The sequence below is a fragment of the Piliocolobus tephrosceles genome, chromosome 19 (assembly GCF_002776525.5).
Source record: "Piliocolobus tephrosceles isolate RC106 chromosome 19, ASM277652v3, whole genome shotgun sequence".
NCBI classification, from domain to species: domain Eukaryota; kingdom Metazoa; phylum Chordata; class Mammalia; order Primates; family Cercopithecidae; genus Piliocolobus; species Piliocolobus tephrosceles.
Window position 1 is genome coordinate 3394303 of NC_045452.1, and position 19849 is coordinate 3414151.

The following is a 19849-nucleotide window of genomic DNA, read 5'->3' on the forward strand; positions in this document are numbered from 1 at the left end:
GGGTGGATCACGAGGTCAGGAGATCGAGACCATCCTGGCTAACACCGTGAAACCCCGTCTCTACTAAAAAATACAAAAAACTAGCCAGGCGAGGTGGCGGGCGCCTGTAGTCCCAGCTACTCAAGAGGCTGAGGCAGGAGAATGGCGTAAACCCGGGAGGCAGAGCTTGCAGTGAGCTGAGATCCGGCCACTGCACTCCAACCTGGGCGATAGAGCGAGACTCCGTCTCAAAAAAAAAAAGAAAACACATCATGATCCACGGTGGTACTTCCTGTTCAAGTCCGGACCTTGGGGCTGTCCCCTGACCTCACTGACCTTGCAGCCGTGTGGTGTCCATACTGTCACGTGAAAGCCCCTCTGCTTTCTCTGCAGCACACGGGCTGGAAACGACCGCCACCCACCACTGGGACAGCTGCAAGCCCTGTGGGACTCTCTAGGCGCATCCCAGAGGGATGTGGGGTCGGATGCCAGTGTTTCAAGGCACCTACCTGCGAATTGATTTTACTGTACGTTAGATGTTTGAGATTGCTTATTAACTTTTGTTTGGTGACTAAGTCAAATCTCCACGACAAGGTGACTGCGGTGTCCCTTGCCCTGGTGGGTCCTTCCTCCCCATAGAAAAAACACTTCCTCTCAAGGTTTCTTTATTGTTTATGTGACATAAGCAAATCCTCCTTGCAGCTTTGATAGGCAAGCATTCTATGAAGTTTCTCCTGATAGTGGACCCCACGGGCCATGCCCTGTGGCTGCGTGTCAACAACTCCTTCCTTCTGCACAGAACCCAGGCAGAAGAACTCTGTGTCCTCCCAGGGCCCAGGCACCGGTGGAGGTGGGGGGTCTACAAATGCAGGAGCTTGGGGATGTTCAGAACTGACTCCAAGGGGCAGACTTGGTGGTGGGAGGTCTGCCCCAACCCAGCCTTGCAGGGTCACCCTGATCAGGCCAATATTGTCTCCAGGGACCATACCAGCAACCCCTCTCCCTGCGTGCCTCTCCCTCATAAGCCTGAGTTCCTGGCACTAGGTGTTGAGGGCCCCACTGTTTCCACTCATCCAGCTAGCATTTATTGAGAACCTACTGTGTACCACATGCTATTCTAAGGGATGGATACAGGAGTTGATGAGGTCTTCACGGGGCCCGTGTTCTAGAGATGGCACCCAAGTCTTGTACAGTCCTTTCCTGCAGGAGTCATGCTGAGCAGAACGCAGAAACCTGGCCCCAGGGGCTAGGCACAGGCGTGGTGCAGTGGCCTGGTGAGGAGTACCCATCCTGGTTTGGGCCAGGTTTTCTGAGCACCTATGACCCTCACCTCCCCCACCCCCTGGTCTGTTTGCAGGAATGTGGCCTGCTGCGGAAAGGGACAGTGCTACTGGCTGACAACGTGATCTGCCCAGGTGCACCAGACTTCCTGGCACACGTGCGCGGGAGCAGCCGCTTTGAGTGCACACACTACCAGTCATTCCTGGAATACAAGAAGGTGATGGATGGCCTGGAGAAGGCCATCTATAAGGGCCCAGGCAGTGAAGCACGGCCCTGACTGCCCCCCCAGCCCCCCACTCAGGCTCCCTCACCCAGCCTGGTTCTGAGGGTGCCACAGACGTGCTCCTGCTGACCTTCTGCGGCTCTGGGTTGTATCCTAAATGCAAAGCACACCTCGGCTGAGACCTGCGCCCTGCCATGCTGACCTCTCTGAACTGCAGCACTGGATTGCTCTCCTTTCCTAAGACTCAGTCGTGACCTCTTTACTAACACCCGCTAGCTATAGTATTTTACATACTAATATCATGTTTTTAAAATATAAAATAGAAATTAAGACTGTAAATATCGAGATATAAATCAACTTAGTACATCCTTCTCGACTGCCATTCTCCTGCTGCCCTTGACTTGGGCACCAGACATTCAAAGCTCCCCTTGATGGATGCTAAGCTAAGGGTGGGGCCCCTGGCTGGCTGGGTTCTGGGTGGCATGCCTGGCCCACGGGCCTCCCAGCCACAGTGGTGCAGAGGTCAGCCCTCCTGCAGCTAAGCCAGGGGCACCTGTTAGCCCCGGCCTGGGAAACGAACAGAGGAGTCAGCCAGCATTCACACCCATCTGACCAAGCAGGCGCTGGGGAGAGGTGGACCCCACAACAGCACCAGCTCCTCTGGGCCCCATGTGGCATGGAGTGGAAGCGTCTCCTTCCCCACTCCCACTGGGCATTGCCTACAGAAGAGGCAATGGCTGAGATCAGCCGCCACATCCCTGCAGTTGCCCCCCCCCCCCCCCGGCCCGTGAATGAGGATGCAGTGCTGGTTTGTGTCCACCTACACCCAGAGCTGCCCTCAGCTCCTCTAAGGGGTCAGACTGCTGGCCACCTCAGAGGCTCCAAGGGCCCAGTTCCCAGGCCCAGGACAGAGCTCAACCCTGTGCTAGCTAAGTCCACCTGCACCCAGACCAGCCCCTAGCCAAGACTCCACTCCTGGGCTCAAGGCCTGGCTAGCCCCCAGCCAGCCCACTCCTATGGATAGAGAGACCAGTGAGCCCAAATGGACAAGCCTGGGGCCACCCAAGGGCCAGAAACAGCCTCTGCAGGACACAAGAGATGGACACCTGGGACAACCTCCACCCAGGGCCCTGCCCCAGATGCGCAGAGGCCCTGACACAAGGGAGGAGCCAGCCACTTGTGCCAGACCCGAGTAGCAGAAAGCAAAAAGTTCCTTTGTTGCTTTAATTTTTAAATTTTCTTACAAAAATTTAGATGTTTACCAATACAACAGTCTTATTTTGGCTTATTTTTAATGCTTTTTCTCAGTGTTTTTCTTCTGAGTCACAAACAGCAGGCACTGAAAGCAGTCCCCAAGCCACTGCCGAAGGTCAGTCCTGGAGGTGCTGCCCAGGCTCCAGGCAGATGCGGCGGCCCCAGCCCCGGCCAGCATCAGCTAGACAAGGACTCTCTACTGCACAGGGGCCTCACGTGACTGCAGGGCTCTGGGGAGGTGGGGCACCTGTAGCCTGACCCCCGCCTTGCTGCTTCCAAAGCTTCCTTGCCCAGGGCTGGGCCTTGTGGGGCACCCCTGACACTGTGGTCTGCCTGCCTGCAGGGTGCCCAGGGAGCCCCTCCACCTTTAGGAGTCCAAGTTCTTTCCCAGCCCCCTCCCTGCCTAGCCACCTGCCCCTGGCACCAAGCCTTCCCGCACCTCTTGGGCACTGTTCCCAGGGGCACCTTCCTATCCCACCGGCCCCAAAGCCCAGCCAGGCACTCTTCCCTGCCACCTCCCTGGGCCCTGCCCTAGCAGCCCAGTTGGCCTCCTCGGGCCTTCTGTCACTCGCTCACACACAGCACCATGTCAGTAAACAGCTAACTCAGGCCTGGGGAGTTAGGTAGGGTGGGGGGCAGGAAGGTGTCCCCAAAGTCAGGCTTGGCTGGGGCAAGGCGCTGCCAACCCCTGCCGCCAGGGGTCTCCAAGCTCCACGGCAGGATCTGCTCAGGGTGGCCCTTCTTCCACGATCCAAGCCCTAAAAACAAGAGGCTGGGCCTGGGCCCTGCAGAGGGAGAGGGGATGGTGGACGCTGCAGCCAGAGTGGCACAGGACCACATACAACCTCAAGGCAGGGCGGCCAACTCCACGGGCTACATGGATGGAGATGTGGACAGAAGCATCTGCCCTGGGTGGTGTGAGCTGATCCCAAGGGTCAGCTCCAGGACTGATCCTGACTTGCTGGTCCTCGAAGGGCGTTGGAGGGTATGGTGCCCATCCCTACTCTGGTCCCATCTCTTCAGGCCCCTGATCTCAGTGCCTGGGACAGGGCTGTGGGCCCAGGGAGCACCCTCCCTCTCTGACCTCTGCCTGGCCTTCCCTGGGAATGGGCCACCGGGCTGCTGGACCGGAAGCCAAAGTCCTGCGGGGAACGTGCAGGAAGAGCAGAGCATGCAGGCAGCGGAGACCAACAAGAAGCCCTGGCCCAGAGGGCAGAAACGTTTGGACAAACAACCAGATGAGAGAACGTACCAGGCATGCAAGCTAGACCCAGGAGTCAACGGGCTGAGGCTTAGCGTCCCCCACGGCGTCCACCAGCCTGACTGCGGGCCTGCTGGGCCCTGGGGGAGGGGCCTTCCTGCTGGGATCGAGCTGCAGCGCACGGGTGGGCATTAGAGGCACAACAGAGCAGGTTAGTCAGAGCTCCTGGGGGTACAGGGCAGGGGCAGGGCCGAGGCTGGCGATGTAAGGGTGGGCCTGCCAGGACAGCACAGGGAGCACCAAGGGCACAGGGAGCCAGACAGGTGTGGCTCACATGGGCCGGGGGGGGGGGGGGGGGGGGGGGGCACGTGCACACACACAGGCCTGCACAGGAAGCTGGGGGATTGGCACACAGCAGGCGGCAGGTCCTGCCCTCGCCGGTGGATCCTGGCGGGCCCTCGCACACACATGCACAGAAGGGTGCACACACACTAGCTCAAAGGCTCCGGCCCATGCAGGGTGTGGCCGGGCAGTGCTGTCCCCAGCGGGTGGGAGCTGCAAACTCATCACTACCCACAGACTGACTGGCACGAAAGGGCTGCTTCCTGGCCTTGGCCCCACAACCCAGCTATATACCCCAGGGCCCAGACCAGACCCAGCATGGCCTAGGCTGTTCTCCAGCAACCCCCAGACACAGAGCCCCACGGGGTACCTGCCCACAGTCACAGGACCACTTACTTTCAATGGTTCCTTCTCAGAGGCCTCTCCAGCAGAGCCAATGCCCCGCGGCCTTCGCTCCCTCCGGTCCACTGTGGAGTATCCATCTGTAGATGGAATAAAGTGGGGGCATGAGAGGTGCTCTGAGGGGGACCCTGTAGGAGCAGATCTTCCTCTCAGCCCAGACACAGGGGACTCGTGGGACAGGGGCTTTGGGAGATGGCCCCCACCCACCCTGTCCTGGAGATCCGGGCTGCTGCCAGCTTTCACCAACACCCTGCCTCACGCTGGTGCAACCCTTGCCTGCCCCATGGCAGCTCCAACTATCCAGACTCCCCTCCACTTGTGGGCCAGAGCTCCTGGCTGGGCACTAACCCCTCTCCAGCTGCCCTGTACCTCACTCTCTGAGCACCCCTTAACCAAATCTCTCTCCTCCACCCAGCACCAACTATACCCCATAAAACCAGCAGGCCTACCTCAGGCCCTGGTCCCCTCCCGGCACAGAAAACAAACCACACCGCATCTGCACTCACCGGGACCAAGCGCGTCCATGGGGATCACATCCTGGCTGCCAGTTTTCTCGCCCTCTGCAAGGCAGGAGGAGGAGGGGGCGGGCTGCACACAGTGGCCAGGGGGGATCGGGGCACAGAAGCCCCAGGTAGCCCTAGAGGCTCTCTGTCACTAAGGTGCCCAACCTCTGCCAGTTGGCAGCCCCACCCTGAGCTTGACAGCAGCGCGGACGCCGTGGGGAGTAGCCAAGAGGCAGAGGACAGGGAAAGTTGCCTATGGAAGCCGTCTCCGTGGGAGGTGTGGCTCCTCCTTCACCCTCACCCAAGGGTCGGGCAGTTGGGACAGCTGGGGTCCCCACCCTCTAGGCCCCCTAACCTCCACCACTCACCAAGGCTCTTGTCCACCAGTGGCAGCGTGCTGTCATCGAAGCCCCCAGGACTCGGTGCTCCCTTAGGCCCCTTGGCAGTAGCCGCAGCTGACTGAGACATAAAACACAGACACAGGGTGGGTGAAGCACATGGGCTGGGAATGAGGCAAAGTGAGCAAGGAAGGCAGGGAAGGCCAGGGAAGCCACACCTGGAAGCGCGCCTTGGTCCAGCCATCTTTCTGCAGGCTACCACGCAGCTCTTTGTAGCTCCACACTGTCTGCAACACGTGCGACGCCGCCTTCGCCTCGCGTACAGACTGGCTGTGGGGCCGGGGGCGGGGTCAGTGGTGGCCCCTCCCCCACATCCCCTGCTCCCCAAGCCACTCACCCCTCCCCTCCACACCTGGAGGCGACGAGCGCCACCAACGCTGGCACCCCGCGTGCCTGCAGGAGCGAGCGCGCGTTATCCAGGCTGTCGGACACGATTTCGTGGATAGTGTTGAGCACCGCCACCACGGTGTCTTCCTCCAGGCGGGCCCCAGGTCGCGGCGGAGCCTGTGCATTGCGCACATTCCGCACAAGCTCAGCCATGGCGTAGCTCCCTGAGGGGCAGGGCTAGGTGTCAGGACACGCCTCTGCCCCACCCCTCCAGGAAGGAGCAGGGATCCTGCGAGGGCTAGGGACGCTGCCAGGAAAGCCCCTGGAGACCACCACAAGGAACCATGCGAGCAGGGCGCTGAGCTTCAGAGACAGGGCCAGGAGGACTGGAGCTGCCTAAGGTGGGACAGCGCCGAAACGACAGGGGCGGGGCCTGGACTCCCAAACCTCCAACCCCCTCCGATGGGATCCTAGAGCTGCAGGCATAGTTCGGTGTCCAGGTGTGGCTTTGCAGGCGTCCTCACCGATAAGGTCTTTGTTGCGCCGGTCCAGCGAGAGGTTGCGCAAGGCGATGGCGACGGCGCGCACCACCTTGTCTGTCTCAGACTGCAGCAGTTCCACAAGCACCGGCAGCCCACGCTCTTTGCGCACTGTGGCGCGGATGTACGTGGCCCACTGAGGAGGCGGGGAGAGGGTTGCTCAGCCATACACCCCAGGCACTCTCCCACCTCCAGATCCTGACCGCTCCCTCCAGCTGGACCTTCCTGCTCCCGTGCCCGACAAAGCCCTACCCCAAAAGCTCAACGGCACCTCCACCGAGGCTTTCCCACCGTCCAGGGTGCACGCAGTGCCCGCAGCCCATGCACTTCTTGGATCTTGGGGTGGTGAAGTGGGCCCTCCTTTCCCCGCCAGCAGAGGCAGGAGCTGCACCAGTGAGGTGCCTGGGATTCCCTCTCTCAGGACTTGCCCACCCTGCCACACCTGGCCCCTCACCATCCAGTTGCCGGCACTGAGGTTCTGCAGAGCACCGGCGGCAGCCTCCAGGGTGTTGAAGTTCCGGCTCTCCGTGAGGAGGGAGAGGTAGAGACGTACCACCTCGGGTTGGTACAGCAGCTCAAAGCCTGGGTGCAAGGCAACCGCCACCCACGGTCACCCAGAATCTGCTCTCATCCATCATACCCCTCCCGCTTCCCGCTTTAGAGCTCCCGGGAGGCGGGTGAGCTGGGGCCAGGGATGGGTGTGGATGAGTCACGTAATGTTTACTATCAACATAGTCACCCAAGGGGAAAAGCATTCCCATTTCACAGAGGAGCAAACTGAGGCTCAATCAGTTGGACCTGCCTGGCAGCAGGAGCATCCAGGAGGCCTGGGGTGGGGAGGGAGGCGTCAACCAGGAACGCTGTCCTAGCAACAAGACTGCATTTCCGGGTATGTCCCTGAAGCTATGTATCCTGGCCACGCCCCTAGCAATATGGCCCACCTTCCCTGGCAACAAGACCAGCATTGGCCACACCCCTAGCAAGAGTACCTGCTTTCACTAGTAACTGAAGCTGTGCAGAGCCACGCCCCCTAGCAACAGGGCCCACCCTCCCCCACTGACAATAGAGCCCCCCCCTCTGTAAGTCAATTGATGCAGTGCAACCAGGGCAGCTGCCCTAGCAACAGGAGGCACTCTCCCTGGCAACCACTCCAGGTTCCCCGGCAATTGAGACGCCATCCTGCTGCTCTGCCCAGTGCTCCAGAAATGGAGGGGTCAAGACAGCCTTCCAAGCTTGCCTGTCCCCAAAGAGGGGCTTCAGCCTGGCTTGGGATACTACCTCAATCTCCCCTGTACTCACCCAGCAACATTTCATCACCCCCTCCCCAGTCCCCATGCCCCATGCTCCCTCTACTCCTGCCCTGCTGGGCTTTCTGCTCCCACATACTCCAAGAACATTCCCTGCTGGGGTATCTGCACCACCCCTGCTTTAACTATAATGCTTCCCCATAGCCCTCCTGCAGCTGGGGCCCTCCACTCTGGTGACATGCAGGCTCTTCCAACTGGTTAGGCCCCACCAGGGCAGACCTCTCTCTCAGGCCAGATCCCAGCACACAACCCAATAGGCACTGCCCTGCCCCTGCAGGTGTTCGTCTGGCCCAGCCTCTGAACCTGGATGTGAGCATGCCCGCCTAGCTCCCAGCCCTGAGGTAAACTCAGCTTTGTGGCTAACACAGGAGGCCCTACCTCCACTGGGGGCGTCCCTCCAAACCTTCCCACCTCTTATGCACCATGAGGCTGAGCAAGCCCCTGGCCTCTCTGTGCCTGTTTCCTCCAACCTTGCCTGACATGACCCATGGTACTGCCTCCCATTCTAAACCCTCAGCAGGTGTCCCAATGCTGAATAATCCTCCAGGAAATCCTGCACCTATGGGCCTGTTTCCCCATCTGTTCCCTAAGGCTCTCCAGGCCTGCTTGATGGCCCAAAGCTCCACTACCAGGGCAATCCTGAGCCCAGACATCCCCCAGCGAAGCTGGCTTCGTCTCAGCCCACTCACCTTTAGCAGCCTCAGTTCGCTTGGGCAGGTCTAGCGTGTCAAAGTTCCGGTCCATCTCACCATCCTTCTTTCCTGGAAGGGAAAGGTGGTGTGGGAGGTGAGGCAGACCCCATATGAGGAATGGGTGTGTCAGAAGGGTTGGGCACAGTTCTCTCCTATCCAGGCCCCAAAAGGCACCCCCATGTCCAGGCCTGGGCACCTGTGGGAGTGGAGCACCATTGCCAGAGTTTGGGCGGTTTAGTCTAGGAGTAGGAGTTGGTGGCAGTGGGGCCTGGGGACATCCCAGCCCTGCCCCTAGGACTCATCTCCCACCAGGTGCTGGGAGCTGTACCACAGACCCTCCCGGTGGCTTCCTTGCAACTGCCAGGTATGTAGACCGAGGAAGCCAGGAGCCCTGGCTGGATGGCAGGTGGATACAAGCCGAGAAACTGAAGGCTGACCGGGACAAGACTCGCTTGGGTCACACAGTAAGGCAGAACTAGGGGGAAACTCCCCCACTCTGGGGTCAGGACATTGTCCCAGGATCTACTAGCCAAGAGAAACCCCACAGCAGCCCACCTAACATTTGTGCAGCCCTGGCTTGCACACCTTTGTAACAGTGAGCCCACTGTCTCTCAGCCACACTCCCATCTCAGATGACACTTCTACCGCCTCAGAAGGCAGCAGAGCGGAGCCAGATGACCTGGGGTCCCTGCCCTGCTCACCCTCATGGGACCCTTGTATCCCTCTGAGCCACATTCTGCCCCATTCTATCAGAGAAACAGACTGCTCCCTGGTGCCCTTAGAGACAAGTATCTCCGGGCCCTGCCCACTCTTGGCTCTGCCCGGCTCTGCCCAGGTAGGCAAGTCTGAGGTTATAAAATGAGCCCCTTGGCCTTTCCACCTGCCACTGTCATAAAGATGGCAGCCCGAGTGATGAAGCCAAGGGTGGGGCAGGGCCCTGGGGCTGGAATGTGCTTGCCTCTTCCCAGGTGCCCACGGCACATGCCAGGCCTAGAAAGCAGGATAAAAAGGGACTCACCTTGGTGGAACCACTCCTCTGGGTGGCCGGAGGAAGCAGAGGAGAGAGGAGAGGAGCCTGAGCAGGCAGCACTCATCACCCCCCCATGCCCTCCCAGAGGCCTCAGGTTCCCACTGCACACCCTGGATCAAGCAGGCAGCATGTGGAACCTCATCCCATCACTTCTGGGTGCTGAGCACCCACCAGTGGGACAAGAAGGAGGAGGCCTGGCTGGGGTCAGTGGGGTAGGGGCAGGTGGCGCACAGGTTCCCCACAGCTGCTGGGAAGGTCCCGGGAACATACACCCTGCTAGTGAGGCAGAGAAGGTGTGCAGGGCATCTTGCCCAGGCAGATGCGGGACTGCCCCACAGGTTGGTGGCAGTCTACTGCTATGCTGTAAACAGTCAGCAGGCAGCAACAGCCATGGCTCTTTCTCAACTCATGGGTGAGTGGAACTTTCCCTGGAGTAGAGACTTGGTCTGGGCATCAGTGGGACCACCAGGCTTCCCTTGTGTACTCCCTGGGGGTCCCACAGTGTACATGGGGAAGGTTGGACCTGGGCCCCCAACCCTGGGCCCCGTCAACCATGTGACCCAGGGCAGTCCAGCCTCCTTGGCTCCCGGCTTCCCTGCCTGCCTGTTGGGGGCTGAGCAGATGTCCTCTGGCCTCCATGATGGGCTGCTGTGGGTGTACAGAGAGCCTTCAGCTGGGGCAGGAGTTGAGATGGTACCCCAGTCCGCCCCACCCACCTTTGGCCTTCTTGCCACCAAAGCAGCTGGCATCATCCCGCCTCCGGCGCTGGGAGACTACAGCACTGCCCAGGGGCCCGGGCTCGGCCTCCTGGTACCTATCGGCCCCGGGCACCTCCTTGTGCACGTGGTAGGACAGGTTCCGCATGATGCACACGCAGTTCTCCACCGACTGCAGGGAGAGGTGAGTGGCTGGGGCAGGGCACCCTAGGCACAGGGCCAGCCCTCAGGAAAGACTGGCCACAGGTGGTGTGCATGAAGGCACCAAGAGCAAAGGGACAGGGAAGCCTCAGTCGGGGGGGCAAAAGGGCGGTAACCACCAGGGAGGGTCCATGGGAGGAAGCCCCTGCCTCATGGAGCACCTTCTGCCTGCAGGACAGTGCCTACTTCAGTGTGGTCACTGTGAGGCAGGCCATGCCCAGAACGCCGCCCCAGAACCATAAGCCCATTCCCCTGAGCTGTTCCCACAGTTCCAGCCTCCCGGGACCTGCATGATCGTCTCTCCAGCCCTTGGTATGAGGCTGTGACCATCCCTGCCCACCTTGTTGTCCGTGTCCTTCCGGCCCACTGCCGACTGCAGGGCATGCAGGAGCGCGTCCACCAGCCCTTCACACTCCCGGAGTCGCCGCCGGGCCTCAGCACCATCAGAGCTCACATTCCTGTGTGGCCAAGAGCAGGCCAGGTGACCCCTGGCTACCACAAACTTCCCAGCCCCACTCTGGCCTCATGGGCTTGTCTTCATCTCCAAAACAGGCCCTTGCTACTGCCCTCCTAGCACTATTGGGAAAGGACCCTACAGCCTGGAGCTCAGTGAAGTGGGAGAAGCGAACTGTCCCCAGCCTCAGGAGGGGAGCCCTGGCAGACAGCTATCTTGGCTAGGGATAGCTGAGCAGGGGAAGACAGGGCTTTCCTGCCTCCTAGCTGACCTAGAAAGAGACAGGTAGACTCAGAGAGACCTGAACCTGTGCATAGGCAATTCTGGGTCCCTCGCCACCCCAGTGGCAGCTCTGGGCTCCACCTTACCCCAAGGTCAAGAGCCTGCAGGGCTGTAGGGGAACACCCTGATGGACAAGCAAGACTGTGGGGACCCAGGACTCTGTGGGGTCGGCAGGGCCTCCCAGGGGTAGGAGGGGAAGGGCAGAGGTCACAAGTGGCTGGGATGGGCCTCCCAGGCAGATGAACAGGGAGGTCCCAGCTCCCCACTGGCTGTCAAGTGATGGGAAGGTAGGTGAGAGCTAAGCAGGGCTATGGTACCACAGAGACCCCTCCAGAGGGTGCCCCTGGGAAGACTGGGGCACCACCTGGGGGTGAGTACAGCCCCATCCGGCCCCACTTCTCATCCACAGGACTTGTGCCACAGCTCTGAAGCTCCCAAGCTCTGGTGCTCCTAAGCTTGCTGCCATCTTCCACACTATCTGGGACCATGAGGACGGGGCCCGGTGTGCATGTGGCTTTAGCACCAGGCCTGGTCCACACCTCAGGCAGCCCGACGTGTTCTTGAAGACAGTTGTCCACTCAGCATCCCGTGGCTTGGAGTCCTCGTTGGGCTCACGCTCCCATCCTGAGTGGGGCACGATCACCTCATGGGTCAGCGTCTGCAGGCCATGGTCAATGATGACCATCTTCAGGGGCTCATATGACGACAGGTTCCACAGTGTGCCTGTGGGGTACGATTGGCCAACCCGTGCTGACCATATGCACCGCCTGCCTACCTCCCCAGGTGGCCACGCTCAGGACCTGTCCCACTCTCCTCATGTCCCAGCTCACACAGAACAGCAGGAAGTAACAAAAGCCGCGAGTGGTTCTGGGGGACACCAGTACTGGTTTCCAGCTAGGAAGGAACCCCAAAGGGGAGGAGGTGCAGAGACGGGTGTGGCAGTACTGTCCCGTCCCACCCATTCTCTGTCACACGGCAGGTGGCACTAACAATCCTGAGGCCACAGGGCCTCACAGAGACACGGTCAGGTGACCCGACCTGTCTCTCAGGTCCCATAAGGCACAAGCCCCACCACTGTACTGTTGGGGTGGGAACCAAGGAGGCGGGTCCCAGGGGAGTTTCTGTTGGGGCAGGAGGTGAGGGGACATGCCTGAGGGGCTCACTGTCAGCCTCCCGCCTATGGTAGAGACTGGGGAACCTGTCACAGCGTCTGGGCCTGATGCCTGGCTCCTGGGACAAGCGTCTCAGCAGCTGCACTCCTGCCCACCGGGTGCTTTCCCAGGCGGTCGCAGGCCAAGGGGCCTCGTTCCTCCCGGGCTGAGCCTCGCACTCTTCTCTTCCCAGGGGATGTGGGCATGGCCAGGTCCCACTCACCAGTGACAAGCTCGCGGACCTCGTTGTCCCGGGCGGCCCGCAGCAGGCGTACCAGGGCAGGCACACCACCACAGTCCCGGATGGCAGCCTTGTTGTCAGTGTCACGGCCATAGGAGAGGTTGCGCAGTGCCCCACAGGCCCGGCGCCGCACCTCAGCCCGCGGGTGGTCCAGCAGTGCCACAAGCAGCGGCAGCCCCCGCAGCTGCCGTACACGCCGCTTGACACCCTCGTTCTCAAAGCACAGATGCTGCAGGTAGGCGGCCGCATTGGCCTTCACGGGGTCCACGGGGTGCCGCAGCATGGCCAGCACCTCAGGCAGCTCAGGGTCCCGCCAGCGCGGCTCCTTGCGGGCGCTATCCACTGAGGGCGAGCGCCGCACCAGCCGGTCCAGGCTGCCCAGGCTGCCCCGTTCAGGCTGGGCCAGGGGCGCCGTCACCGCTGGGAACGCAGGCCGTTGGTCCGTCAGCTCGCCGCCATCATCTGCTGCGTCCTCGTAGGCCCTGCACAGGCAAGTGGGGCGCGTGGACATCGTCACAGCAGCCGCCAGCCCTGCCTCTGAGCTGCCCCATGACACCTTCTTCAGGACTGCAAACTCACCCAGCAGGGCTGGGCTGAGAGCACCTGCATCACCGCCCGAAGCATGGTGGGGACATAGAGAGTCATGCACCAGCCCAGTGAGAACCAATTCACAGCCAAATGCCAAACCCCAGCCAGAGGCTATCAGGACCCAGGCAACCCTCCCAGGACAGCAAGCTCACTCACTGCTGTCACCGGGCAGTGTTCCTCGATCCCAAGCAAAACATGTTTCTGTGCGATATCTGCTAGGGCTGCTGGAGAGACCCACCTCCCTTCCACGAAACCACCCTATCTTCCATGAGGACCATCTCTGGCTGTGCCAGGATGGAGAGTGGGCAGATGGCTCTCTCTGCATGAAGCCATCCCAGCAGGACCACCCGAGGGGTGTTCAGGCCACCAGCCCTTTGGGGCACAAGATCTCCTTAACTCTCAGTAGCCCTGTGGGTTGCTGTCATCAAACCCACTGCCCCGAGGCTAGGAGTGGTCAGGTGACTTGGCCAGGGTCACACAACAGAATCCAGACCCGGGCTATGGTCACGTCCCCACTCCGGAGATGCAGAAACTAAGGGCAATGGGGACAGAATCAGGGGCTGTGACAAGGGCCAGGGCTCTGGGTTCTGGTTACCCAGAGTGTGGATGGAGCAAGGCCGGTGGCTGGCACTCTTCCCAGCTTTTCCTAGGCCCTGGGCCTGCAGGATGGTGCCCAGTCGCACTCCTACCACCCCAGGGTCCACCTTTCTTCTCTCCCTGACAAGAGCCAAGGCCAATTCAAACTAACGTGCACGACTAACTCAACTGCAGCCGCTTGACAAGTGGGGTACTCTGTAGTTGGGTGGAGGGTGGACTTCCCAGAGGAGGTAGCCACAGGGGACGGGGTGCAGCTCACCTGGTATGAAGGCCCCGCCCACACTCAGGCCTCCTCCTCGTGGCCGTGCCATAGTCAGGCTCCAGCTCAGGGCCACCCTCGTCATCAGCGGCCAGGCTACGCGTGTCATCCTCCAAGCCATATGGCTCTGCCTGGAAGCGCTCGGGCAGGGAGCGGCCACCTGGTGGCCCAGGCTCAGGACCCACTGAGAAGGCCTCCCGGTGGCCAGGCAGTGTGAAGCAGCCATCACCAGGGCCTAGGCCAAGGGGGCCAGCACGTGGGGGCCGCACACCCAGCCCTCGGGACAGGCTGCCATAGCTGGAACTGTCCCGGGGCTCGGGGCCTTCGGGAAAGCCAGCCCCGCTGCTGAGGTAGGCTCGAGAGAGTGTGGCCGCCGGGCCACCACCACGCAGCAGGAAATGCTGGTCCAGGGCACCATCAGCAAAAGGGCCTAGTGGGGGGCCGCCATCCAGCAGGGGGAGTCCGTCCGGGCCCAGGGGCACCTGGCGTACTGTCCGAGTGGTCACCGTCTTGACAGTCTTGGTGACCTGGTAGATGATAGGCAGGTAGGTGGGGTAGCCCGAGAGGCCTAGAAACTGCTTTGTTGGGGCCTGGCTGGCCTTAATTTCCCACTCGAGCAATGAGAAGCCCCAGGGGGCAAGTTTCCATGTCCACTCTGCAGGTGAGACAGCTGTAGCAGCCTGGCCCTGCTCACCTACCCACTGCCTGGGCCTGTCCATACCTTGGTCTCGGTGCGCCGGGTCGTGCCATCTTCAGATGTGACAATAGACACATGGGAAGTGGGTGTGCCGGGGTCCTCCTCCACGGTCACGGTCTCCTCCAGCACATCAGGCGCCTCCGGCATCGTGGCCAGTGAGGCCTGGCTGCCTGGGCTCTGCTCCTGGGGCAAGGAGGGGCACTGGTGGGCAGGCCTGCTGCTCAATCATCCCTGGAGTACAGGTCCCCACGCATAGCAGCTCTGCCTCAGCTTGTGCTAGCCAGCACACCAGGGTGCCTTCCTCCTGGTCCTGAACCCACCCACCCCAGGGCCTGTCTCGGCCCAAGCTGGTAAGGACAGCAATAAGTTCTTGCCCTCTGAACATCAAGGTGCTAACCCTTCCCTGGCACCCCATCCTGGGGGGACCCTGGGGCTGGACCCCCATCCCAGGCCTCCTCAAGCTGAGTTGGCAGATAAGGCCACAGACCCTGGGGGTGAAGTCTAGAGGGCCCTCCCCAAGCTGCATGGCCTGGCTGCCACAGGCTCCTCCAGGCCCCAGGAGGCGCCAGTGAGACCTGCGGGATGCCTTCCTGATGTCACCCACCACCCCTAGCTGGGACATCATGGTGTCCTGGGGCCTCCTCCCTCGCCTACCCCAGAAACCTTGAGTATAGAAGCCTTGTGGGGGCTGTTTCAGCACTGCCTACTGTGGCCACACTAAGGTTCCCGCCACCAACGCCAGCCAGACGCCCTCAAGGGACAGAAATAAGCAGTTCCCAGAACACTCCATGCACCTGTAGCACCAATATATCCTTACTCTTTCTAGTCCAGACATTCTTTAGTGTTGTGTAGGCACAGCCTGGCCCTACCTCAGGCCAGTGGATGGCGCCCCCAGTGACTGAGACTCTGGGCATCATATCAGAGACCAGACACAGTGGATTTGAGCCTATGGGTGCTCTTGCCACCATTCTGCATGGGGTGACAACACTGGAATTCTAGGCAAGACAGTTCTAGACTGAGACTTTTCTATCCACATGCCTACTGACTGGACTTACCAGTGGGGAAACTGAGGCTCAAAGAGGCTAGGCTGGCCCACATCAGAGCCAGGCCCAACCCCTGCTGCGCTGAGTGGCTTGAGGACCTGAGACCCACAGCCTGCTCTGGGCCTCTGACTGCACAGGTGCCTGGCCCCAGGGCCACATGGCACCAACATCCGGGGATTGGCATCTAGCCAAGACAGGCAGGAGCTGAAACCCAAGCCCTGGTGGGTGGGTGAGGGGGAGCACATTCCCAGGCAGCCAGGGCAGGGTCAGCAGGAGGACAGGCCCTGCTCTGCGGCCCAGGCCCCTGGTCCCTGCACAATGGGTCCCTTGCCTGGGCCCCCTGGGGCCTACCCAGACACCAAGCTCTGCCAGGCTCCAGAGGGAGACTGCCCATTCTTGGGCCTGGGAGGTGAGCCAGGCTAGATACTCAGCGCTGCCCTCAGGACCTGCCTACCAAGGCCTGTGGGCTGGGAAGCCTCCCCAGGTCAGGGTCCTATCCTGGTGGAATACTTGACCCCCAAATGCACGCAGTGCAGGTGTCCGGGAAGGGGCCTGCACCAACATGTTAGGACAGGTGTATCCCTCAGGCTCACTGACAGAGGGAAGAGGTGGCCACAGAAGGTACCTCCCCCTCTCCCAGGGGCAGGGTCTTGGAGGATGACAGGTAACCTTATAGATGGGGAAACTGAGGCCTGGCAGGGGGAGAGGATTTACCTAGAACTTCACAGTGCAAATGGGATTTCAAGCACCCCCAGAGAAGGCAATCTGGCAAGGAAGCCTTTGGGCCTCATCTCGCCCTCAGTCTTGAGATGTACGTGGAATGCCTGGCTAGGAAAACGGGACCTGTTCCCTGGGAAAAAGAAATAGACTGAGGCCTAGAGTGGGGACAACTGGTATGCTGCCATGCAGGGCAGGCTGGGCTCTTCTCCAAAGGCACTGGGGAGCTGGGACTGCTCTGAAGCAGGAGAAGGCTTGTGTGGCCCATCACTGCTGGGGCTGGGCTACCCCATCTGTATCTGGCAAATGTGTATCAGGCCCTGAGCTCTCTCTGCTGGGCCCTGGGGGGAGCTCATCAGAGTTTAAGCAGGGGCCCAGGCACTGAGGGGCTACATTTCTGGCAACGGGGTGAGGAGGGTATGCAGCAAGACTGAGGGGATGTTACCCAGGACACTCTGCCAGTGGGATGTGGCCCCTCATATATGCATATATTTACATCTATTAAAGACTCGGAGAAGAGCCCCCTCCTCCCTAGCTAGACAGTGGGGGTAAGGGGGAGACGAAAAGGGAAGGACATCTCAGGACCTGGATGCCACTCTGTGGCCCAGCTTATCCCTCCCACCAAGGCTGTGGTGCAGGTCTGACAAGCAGAGCTGGGGTGGTCCAGGAGAGCCAGGTGCCCCCCAGCAAGACCTGGCAACCCTGCGGCATCACCCATCAGCCCCGGCCTAGTAGCTCGGCAGTAGGATCCCGAGGCCCCAAGAGTCTCTGCTGGCAAATGACCTCAGGGAGCTAAAAATGAGCGATGACTTCACCCGGGTGGCAGAAGCATGAGTCAGCCAGTGATCACAGGAAAGCCCGGCCCCCGCTACACATGCCCAGGCACACACACATGCATATACATGACCCCTCAGACAGGGACACAGGCATGTACATGTACCTGTGTGAGTACCCAGCCTGACACAGGCCAAGCACATCAACCTGTGTGCTCTAACAGCACCCCAAGGGCACGGCACCCACTGTTCCCTGAGGCACACTCCTGAGCACACATCCTCCCGTCCTCTATCGTGTGTCAAGACCCTTATCCAGGCAGGGCCTCACAGACTGTCAACACACAGGGACAGGGGCCACCAACTCTGCCAATCACCTCCCCAACATCCGCTCTGGGAGTCTAAGAGCTGACTGGCAGAGAGAGAAACTGAGGTGTAGAGTAGTGACAGGCCCTAGCCATCTGGTGGCTCAGGTCTCTGCAACATCTTTAGGGTGGGGCTGTGAAATGGTGGGCTGACTCTCAACAGCCCACCTTGCTGCAGTTGGCTGCAGTCCCTGGATCCCTGTCTGGCCCCAGTGTCCAAGTCTGATATGCACCTTCCCAGACTGGCCCACTCTCAGGGACCCTGGCCCTGCAGCCCCACACAGCCTCTGCCTCAGACCCGACTCTGGGCTGTTCCCCTCTGCACTCTAGACATGGGGTCTACCCTGAACACCCTACCTCCAGTCCAACCCCACATGTTGCATCCTGTCAGTCGTCTCTCATTACCCCCTCCCCAGCCGGGGCTCCATCCTTGCTCCTCTTGCATCCTGCCCAGGCTCCCAGCACTCATCCCTCCCTTGGCTCTTCAATCTCTGGTGCACCAGGTCTGGGGCCCCCAGGACTGGCCTGGAAACAGGCTGCTGCCCAGGCTTGAGCCTTCCCATGAGCTCCCTTGGGCTTGTGGGAAGGGCCAGAGTGGCCAGGGAGGTAGACCACCTACCCCTGCTCACAAGAGGGTCCCAAGAACACAGGGCTGAGCCCAGCATAGGGGCTCTGGGCCCCACCACGCACCTGGGGCTCAGCTTCTTCACAAGGAGGTGGGAATGACAGAGGGGGCTGGGGTCATGGGACATGCCGGGTAGCACCAGTCCCACCTTTGTGGCAAAATGCAAGGAACACAGGAGCAGAAAAGCAAGACTGGACCGACACAGAGAGGAACTGCTGGTAGACAGGTGGCTGGGCCCTGGTCCCATAGCATTTATCTACCCAAACAGCTAGACTTCACAGATGTACAACCACGGTCTGTGTCCTGAAGAACAGACTGCAGGGGCAGGCTCCTCCCCTGACCAAGGCCCGGCTAGCACACACAGGGAATGAGTTAAAGTGAGATTGCACACCTGGATCCCACACCTGCAGGCCAGGCTCCCAGAGGGCAGGAGGTGGCTGCCATCAGATGGATGAATGAATGAATCTCCTCCATCCCCAGCATGGCCCTCCCAGGTAGAGTCCAGGACAAGCCAGGCTGGCATCTTCCACCAGGCAGCAAGCCCTTGGCCACCACAAAATGCCCTTTCCCTTAGTGCCACAGCTCTGACCAGCCTCCAGGACCTGGAGCTCACTCCTCCACACAGCAGTGCACCTGCCAGGGCGTGGCCCCAGGCAGAGAAGACAAAAAGCCAAGCTGGGGGAGCAAGCTTGGGGTGGGAGAGCAGGGCCGACTGTCATCCACCTCAGCTTTCCCAAACTCATCTCAGGGTCATCGGACACACTGTGACCATGGATTTCCCAAAAACCGGTCCCTCCATCTCTGAGGGCCAGACCCTGGGGGCCACACCAGGGCCGTACAACAGGCAGGGACCTGGCTGCCCAGGTGGGCAGGTGTGTGGGAGACCTGCCTCCCACCACAGAGGGTCTTGGCTGGTCTCTCCTCTGCTCAGTCAGTTTCCCTGCCTATTACTGAATCCAGCACTGCTCCAAGCAGAGAGCAGACTGCCTATGCCTATGCCTCCGCCCCCCCCCCCCCCCCCCCCGCCCCGCCTCAATGCTGAGAGGGGGAGGACCCCGTTTTCCTTAGAGATCCCCTCCAGCATCCATTAGTGGGCAGGGCCTGTCTCTACCCCTCCCATCACGTGCGCCTCAGGGGCAGAGAAGACTTCCATTAAAGCTCCGGAAGCTCCTTTGCAGGTCCCGGGAGTCAGAGCCGGCGCAAGGGGTGTGGAGGGAAGACGAGGAAGCCTCTCAGGGAGCAGAAGGCCTACCCGGGCTTCTCTCTTCAGACTCCAGCCTCCTTCCTGCACAGACAGGAGCTGCTCAGGAAGGCCCTGGCTCTCCACCCGTGTCCTCAGGCACCTGTCCTGGGCGCTAGCCAGGAAGCGCCCACCCGGTCCCGGCCGGTTCCAAGAGGAGGGTCAAACTGCCAGGGGTCCTGGCCCCCGAGGACCCGGGGATGGGCTCCACAGTCCCCACTGCCCCTCCTGCACACCCGGGGGCACCGCGCTCACACCGCCACCCGCCTGGCCCTGGCCCTGGCCCTAGCCTGACGCAGCCCAGCCAGGGGCGCAAGACAATAGCCGCCTCGGGCCAGTGGCTCCGCGGAACAAAAGCTGGTCCTCCCGGGCAGGCCGGCGCCCCGCCCTCCGCCTCCGACCCCTGGGCCAGGGTCCCCCCAAGC

General features: G+C 61.0%; 2 protein-coding genes across 12 annotated transcripts in view; one reads left to right on the forward strand and one right to left on the reverse strand.

Annotated features, from left to right (window-relative positions):
* Positions 1 to 1836, forward strand: part of COMT (catechol-O-methyltransferase) — a 26122-nt gene extending 24286 nt beyond the window's left edge. For all 4 annotated transcript variants that reach the window (XM_023192622.2, XM_023192623.3, XM_023192624.1 and 1 more), the window contains one exon: positions 1337 to 1836. In XM_023192622.2, the coding sequence (XP_023048390.1) occupies positions 1337 to 1537 (201 nt within the window). In that variant the 3' untranslated portion in view covers positions 1538 to 1836. The remainder of the gene's footprint in view (positions 1 to 1336) is intronic.
* An 842-nt stretch (positions 1837 to 2678) lies between these two features.
* Positions 2679 to 19849, reverse strand: part of ARVCF (ARVCF delta catenin family member) — a 55372-nt gene continuing 38201 nt past the window's right edge. For 2 of the 8 annotated variants that reach the window (XM_023192608.3, XM_023192607.1), the window contains exons 3-18: positions 14689 to 14847; positions 13968 to 14494; positions 12506 to 13005; positions 11671 to 11854; positions 10736 to 10853; positions 10195 to 10366; positions 9467 to 9484; positions 8446 to 8517; positions 6904 to 7031; positions 6435 to 6585; positions 5936 to 6134; positions 5742 to 5853; positions 5554 to 5644; positions 5189 to 5242; positions 4677 to 4762; positions 3533 to 4109 (exon numbers count right to left, since the gene is read on the reverse strand). In XM_023192608.3, the coding sequence (XP_023048376.1) occupies positions 4002 to 4109; positions 4677 to 4762; positions 5189 to 5242; positions 5554 to 5644; positions 5742 to 5853; positions 5936 to 6134; positions 6435 to 6585; positions 6904 to 7031; positions 8446 to 8517; positions 9467 to 9484; positions 10195 to 10366; positions 10736 to 10853; positions 11671 to 11854; positions 12506 to 13005; positions 13968 to 14494; positions 14689 to 14847 (2679 nt within the window). In that variant the 3' untranslated portion in view covers positions 3533 to 4001. The other 6 variants (XM_023192614.3, XM_023192612.3, XM_023192615.3 and 3 more) reach the window with 5 other exon arrangements.